The 6,901-nt window shown below is 39.7% G+C and overlaps 1 protein-coding gene across 1 annotated transcript; it reads left to right on the plus strand.

The window, feature by feature from the left end:
* Window positions 1–540: 540 nt before the first annotated feature.
* LOC131218908 (alpha-dioxygenase PIOX-like) lies at window positions 541–6,770 on the plus strand. The gene is made up of 10 exons (XM_058213786.1): window positions 541–727; window positions 1,191–1,454; window positions 1,892–2,041; window positions 2,313–2,446; window positions 2,839–3,052; window positions 3,567–3,712; window positions 3,792–4,019; window positions 5,169–5,371; window positions 5,685–5,928; window positions 6,525–6,770. Exons 1-10 carry the CDS (start codon window positions 626–628, stop codon window positions 6,748–6,750), a joined length of 1,911 nt encoding a protein of 636 aa, XP_058069769.1. The 5' UTR covers window positions 541–625; the 3' UTR covers window positions 6,751–6,770.
* Window positions 6,771–6,901: the final 131 nt, after the last annotated feature.

The following is a 6,901-nucleotide window of genomic DNA, read 5'->3' on the forward strand; positions in this document are numbered from 1 at the left end:
ATGCATCTGAGGATAATTATAGACGCTGGGGGTGCACCCCAATGAGTCCGCGTGATGGGATGATCCTGACCGTCGGTCAATAGACTTTTGGTGGATGACCAAGGAATGGGATTCAGAAGAATAGTCATTATAAAAGAATATAACCGTGTTTGTTGTGCAGAGAGATGCCGAGTCAGACTTGAACTTGTGACAAGGAAGCCAACTCAGGCAAAACTCTTGGGCTGCCCAAATAACAAGGATCCTCCAGCTCTGGATTTTTAATCAGTGAGCCATTGCTGAGTGATCCAGGCCGTTTATCTATGGGCCCCAAGGTGGAGATGTTAAAAATATCTACGGCTCGATATAATTCTTCAAGTAAGGGGAGATTTATGTACCAGCAACTAGAACATAAATTATATCACGTGGAAGAAAACCAATAGACCTCAAGAAAAATCTTTCAGATGAGATTGGTGGTTTGGAACCGCTGAATTTTTCAAGGAGCAGACTTAGTTGAAGACATTTGAATCTCTCCTTAACCACCCTTTCCCTTTAAATACTAATGTGCAATCTACAATCCATATCCCATACAACACCTTAAACTCTCTCTCTATCTCTCTCTCACACACACCCGGTCTTGATAGAAGCCATGAGCAAGCTCATTGAGATATTCAAGTCACTCTATTCTCCTCGCCATCAAATCAATGAAGTTCATAAGAGAATGACTCTCATCGACAGGCTACTTTTATTTGTGAGTCACCAGTAAAACTCTCAATGCATTTTCATGAGAAAAAGTTAAGGAGTTTCACGACCATTTCCACCGTAAACTTGGCATTTGTCCAGGGCAATATCTACAATTGGTGGGCCACCATGATAATGGGCCAATAGTGAAAAATCATTGGGTTACAATCCGATCAGTATCAATTGTCATCCACTGAATTTCGACCATTTTATTACGCTAATGCAATTGATAACATAGTTGGATTCCTGTGATTTTTTAGCTATAGAACCTTGATGGAGAAAAAAAAAAAAAAAACCTTGATGGAGAGACCCACCAGACCAACCTCGCCATCACCCTATAAGTATTCAACATTCAAGATGATGGGGAGATGGGCTCGCAAACCTCTATTTTCATTTATTTTTCCATAGGTTGTGATATGAATTAGAAACAATGTTTTTAATCATATTCATGTTTTTTTTTTTTTTTTTCGCAGGTTGTCCAATTTGTAGACAGTTTTGGGATTTGGCACAGATTGCCTGTGTTCTTGGGCCTTTTGTACCTAGCCATAAGAAGACGTCTGCATGAGCGATACAATCTCCTCAATGTGGGAGAGTCCCCAACTAGCTTAGGGCATAACCCCGCAAGTCATGCCTATAGAACGGTGGATGGAAAGTATAACGATCCATCAAACGCTCTAGCTGGTAGCCAGGGGACATTTTTCGGACGGAACATGCTTCCTTCTCCACAGAAAGACATGGTAAAATCAACAAAAATTTCTCACTTTGATCCTTAAAATGCTTAGTTTATGTTAAGAGTTTGTTTGAAGACATCCAGTTTGCAACACCACCATTGGTGGTCTCACATGCTGAGATGGTCAGGTGATCAGAACTGTCGATCTTATTGGAGCTACTTGGGTGGCCATAGTTCAAAACTCATGCTGATTTGATGATAATTTCGATAAATTTAAGCAGTTCACATTTAAATCCACTAAAGAATGTCAGGATCATCCTTTCATCGTGATTACTGGTCATGTTCCATCACAATATCACCCAACTGATTGATGGTTCTGATCATCCAACCATCCCTTCATGAGAGTCTCTTGGCGCAACACGTTGGATGAGCCTGTATTGTAATTCATAAAGAAGGAACTCTTTAAAGTCAAGATTTCATGTGGCATTTGGGTTAATTGAACAGGTTATGAAGCCAGATCCCGTCGTTGTTGCAACAAAGCTACTTGCTAGGAAGAAGATGGTAGACACAGGAAAGCAATTCAACATGATAGCTGCATCTTGGATCCAATTCATGATACATGACTGGATTGACCATCTTGAGGATACCAAACAGGTAGAGTATGCCAACTTAATTAAATTAGGGTGTGTTTGGTTGCACCAAATATCATGATTAGCCAGTCTAATTTGGTTGAAACAAACAAACCCTTACAAATTAATGATCATGTATATGCATTGGTGTTATCTAGGGTAGATGGTTCTGATCTCCCAATGAGTGTAACTTATGGGCTAGGTTTCATCTACAAGAGGGGACATGATTTCGAATTATGTGCATATCTGTATTCTTTATCGATTTTTAAGGGTTTCCTAATTTCCAAATGATACAGATAGAGATTATAGCCCCTTCATCAGTTGCAAACGAATGCCCGCTCAAGGCATTCCGATTCTACAAGACGAAGGAAGTCCGTACAGGCTCTTATGAAATCAAGAGTGGGCATTTGAATACTAGGACTGCATGGTGGTAAGTGTCGACATAAACTAAATCGCATTTGGATGCAATATTCTATTTAATTACAATGGTTTGTTCAATATATAGAGAGGAAATAACCAAATTGCAATTACCTTTTGCACTAAACTATCCTCCAAATCGCGATTATTTTAATTAGGAGTTGGAATTGAAAGGAATGAAATTGCAATTTGAAGTCTAATTCCTCATTGTGAGTAGAGAGTCAATACATTGGTGCCATTTCTTCTTTATCAGATTTGTTATTGAAAATGAATTCAATAGTGCATACAAACGTCACTTAAGCCATATTTAAAAAAACAAAATAAAAATAAAAAAAATAAAAAATCATTCTTCCCTTCTCTAGAGTTGTTTCCTTATTAGGTGGTGATTAACATGGATAATCACAGGGATGGTAGTGCTATCTATGGAAGCAATGCAGAGAAACTGTCACGTGTTCGGACCTTCAAAGATGGGAAGCTTGTCATCTCCGATGATGGTCTTCTTCCTCACGATAACAATGGTATTTTGATCTCTGGCGACGTGCGGAACAGTTGGGTTGGTGTTTCTGTGTTGCAAGCACTCTTTGTTAAAGAACATAATGCAGTATGTGACAAGCTTAAGGTGAGAATCAAACTCTCATTTGATAACTGGCGTGAGGCGGACTGTGGCGTATCACAGTGCGAGCAATTTTTGTAGCCGTCTAATCATCGATCAAATAAGTTTCATTGTGGGGCCCACCACCTCAAAACTGTCCGCGTGAACCATGAATTACTTTGGTCCCCACATCTGACATGTTGATCGATAGAGCAGTCGCAAAAAATGTTTCACAATGATGCTAGCATGGGTGCTTTAACTTCCTATTTTTCTTTTAAAAGGGATTGGGCATCAAACCCTACGATTTGAGTGTTAGTTCTAAAGCACTATAGATATGTATGAGATCCAGGCTACTCATCTGCTGGTACCTACCATGGTTTGGATCATCTGGTTAGAGTAAATTTTCGGGATACGCAGATGAAGGATCCAGATCTCCTACACGTATACACCTCTTATCTACATGGGGGCTTAACTAGCTTAATTAAATGCATTGATTATAATCATCTTTCATTATTCGATTGAATTTGAAACAACCATTCAGGACAACTACCCGGACCTCGATGATGAAGAACTATACCGTTATGCACGGCTGGTGACGTCTGCAGTCATCGCAAAGATCCACACCATTGATTGGACGGTCGAATTACTTAAAATGGATACTCTCCGTGCTGGATTGCGAGCTAATTGGTACGTACTTTTCTGTTGCAGTCCAAATAACACTGAATGTGAATTTGTTCATTTTGAGATGGGTTTTCTCATAATGCAGGTATGGATTGCTTGGGAAGACATTCAAAGACCGTTTTGGGCATACTGGGAATTCAACACTGAGTGGGTTCGTTGGGACAGGAAAATCTGAGAACCATGGTGTCCCTTATTCACTTACAGAGGAATTTGTGGGTGTTTATAGAATGCATTCTCTCCTTCCTGATGAGATCTTGTTAAGGGATATAGGTTCCACTCCAGGGAAGAACAAGTCCCCTCTTGTTCTTAAAGGGTATGTTTCTCCACATGTTTCATTGCATGCATGCATACGCACATACATGCGTAGATTCAAAGATGTATATACATTAACGCATGCAAATGTACGTATGTAGATAGAACTACTAGGGCCTGTTTGGATCAGAAGTCATTTTTTAAAAAAGTCTACCTAACCGCCAGGTAGCTTATTTTGGTTTCTACTTATTCAACAAAAAGTATGTTTGGTAAACAATTAGAAAGGTTTATTCAGTTTTCAACGTCACAAACGTAATGTTATATCTTTTCCATTAATTTCTCTTTCCTGTGCTTCTCTCTTTTATTCCAATTTTTATTTATTCATATGGGTCCACATTTAATATCCTCCGTTTATCATGTGGGACCAACTTTATATGTAGACTGTTTATTATGTTGGGCCCACCTTGGCCTTATTTGAACCTGTATATCATGTGGAGCTTACCTTTAATATGGACCATCCACCTTGCAAGTCCCACCTCCTACGATGTGGGCTATCCATCATTGCAGGCCACCTTGGATGTGGGTTGTCCATCATGTTGAACATAGGATGTGGATCATCTAGCATGATGGGCCCACCTTTAATGTGGACCATCCATCATCCTAGGCCCAACTTCAAAGTGTGTATCCATCATAAGGGGTTGACCTTTGATGTGGACCCTCGATTCGTGGGGTCAACTTTGATGTGGGTCATCCATAATGTGGTGCCTACATTCATCATCCACCGCACCTCATGTGAAGCCCACCTTTGATGTGGACCATACATTATGTGGGCACTACCTTTGAAGTTGGCCATCCTTCATGGGTGTTTCTCGAATCATGTTGATTCAAATTAATAGGGAACATTTCATGGGTGAGATCATTGGTGCATCTCCATACTTCCACAGAGTTAACGCTCATGGCTAACTCATTCCAAAAACTAACAGAAAGCCACCACATGAACAGTTCAGATCACCAAAAGCGGGGCCTTATATGCAAACTTGCCAGACTGACAAAACAGCTAGATCGAGCATTGTGTATTTCCTCAAGTATCCATGCATATATACTTGCTACGATAGAAACATAAGTTAATTGCACTAATTATATATCTTAGTATGTTAATTAAATGGCAATCGATCCAATGGTAAGCTCAAGCGTTGTGGATTTGATGTAGGGTTCCAATGAAGGAATTGATTGGACTTGAAGGGGAGAAGAAGATCGGTAACATCGGATTCGAAACCCAGATGGTGTCGATGGGCCACCAAGCTTGCGGCGCACTCGAGCTATGGAACTACCCACAATGGATGAGGGACATCATAGCTCAAGACATCAATGGAAAGAACAGACCTGACCATGTTGACATGCCGGCGCTTGAAAGTAATCTTCATGAATCCAACTTAATTAGTATTTTCAACACAATAGAATACTAAGGTCGCACTTACAAGCAAATCGCATTTCCTTCAGTGACCAAATTGCAGCATTTTTAGTTCTTAGCCATGACCAAACCATGATTTGCAATTTCCTGTGCTTAAAGTTGGAGTTGAAACGACAGTAATTGCAGTCTGGGTCGTCATTTAGTCTCTAATGAAGTGAATTATCAAAATTCAATTTGATTGGACATCCAAATGCAGCTTATGTTTTTTAATTTGCCCACATTGTCTAATTTTGTAATGTGTGTCCTTAAAAATAGTATATAGAGACAGAGAGAGAAACGTAGCACGATACAACCAATTCCGAAGGAACATGTTCATGCTGCCAATCACAAAATGGGAAGATCTGACCAATGATAAGGAAGCCATCGCTGTTCTTCATGAAGTCTATGGTGACAATGTAGAGAGCCTGGATTTGCAAGTTGGTCTCATGGCTGAGAAGAAGATCAAGGGCTTTGCAATTAGCGAGACCGCCTTCTTCATTTTCCTTCTCATGGCATCCAGGTACTTTCTTTTCTTTCTTTTTCTTTTTTTTTTTCCTCATAGGAAGGAATGAAAAGACTCTTATTTCTTCCAAAAGGACATGCAACCCAAAGATTTTCACACATGCATGGTTTAATGGGGTCTTTTACATGTGTGTGACTTAGCAAACTTCATTTCATTGCTAGAATGTTTAATATATATTAAACATATAAAATATTATTAGTAAAGTTAACTGGAATTGACCTGCCCGATTTTAATAGGGCCCATGATGGTGGACCCAACTCAAACCTAACTAGACCTGGTTTTTAATCAGGCACAAAATTTCTGACCCAACCTGGTGGAAGACCCAACCTGTTTTCTAAATCGGTCTATGAAATTAGACCTGGACCTGTTGAAATTGAGTGGGTACATCAGATTCCATAACAATTTCAGACTGGGCACTTGGCCTGCAGGCCATTTCGAGCCTGGACCAAGATGCTTAACTAACAGGCTTCACTGGGACATAGCCCTTTCCAGCCCATTTACAACCCTACCTCGATCACATGTGAAATCCCAACAAGCCAGCCCAGCCCTCCGTCATAAGTAGCTTGATTACCTTTCTTTCTTTGTGTGTACAGGAGATTGGAAGGTGATCGATTTTTCACGAGTAACTTCAATGAGGAGACATATACCAAAGAAGGCTTGAAATGGGTGAATACAACAGAGAGCCTGAGTGATGTACTCGGTCGTCACTATCCGGATACGGTCGATAAATGGATGAATTCTACGAGCGCGTTCTCCGTTTGGGATTCAGATCCGTCACCAACTAACATCGTTCCCCTCTACCTTCGGATTCCTAATTAAGTTATCATTCATTGTATTAGTGTGGCTTTTTATTTTTTATTTTTTACTTTTTTTAAATGTTATGCATTTCACTTAGCAATAATGTGTTATGGTTATTTGTTATAACTAAATAATATTTTTTTTTAAAAAAAAATTTACCTTTGTATAAATT

The sequence above is a fragment of the Magnolia sinica genome, chromosome 11, assembly GCF_029962835.1.
Source record: "Magnolia sinica isolate HGM2019 chromosome 11, MsV1, whole genome shotgun sequence".
NCBI classification, from domain to species: Eukaryota; Viridiplantae; Streptophyta; class Magnoliopsida; order Magnoliales; family Magnoliaceae; genus Magnolia; species Magnolia sinica.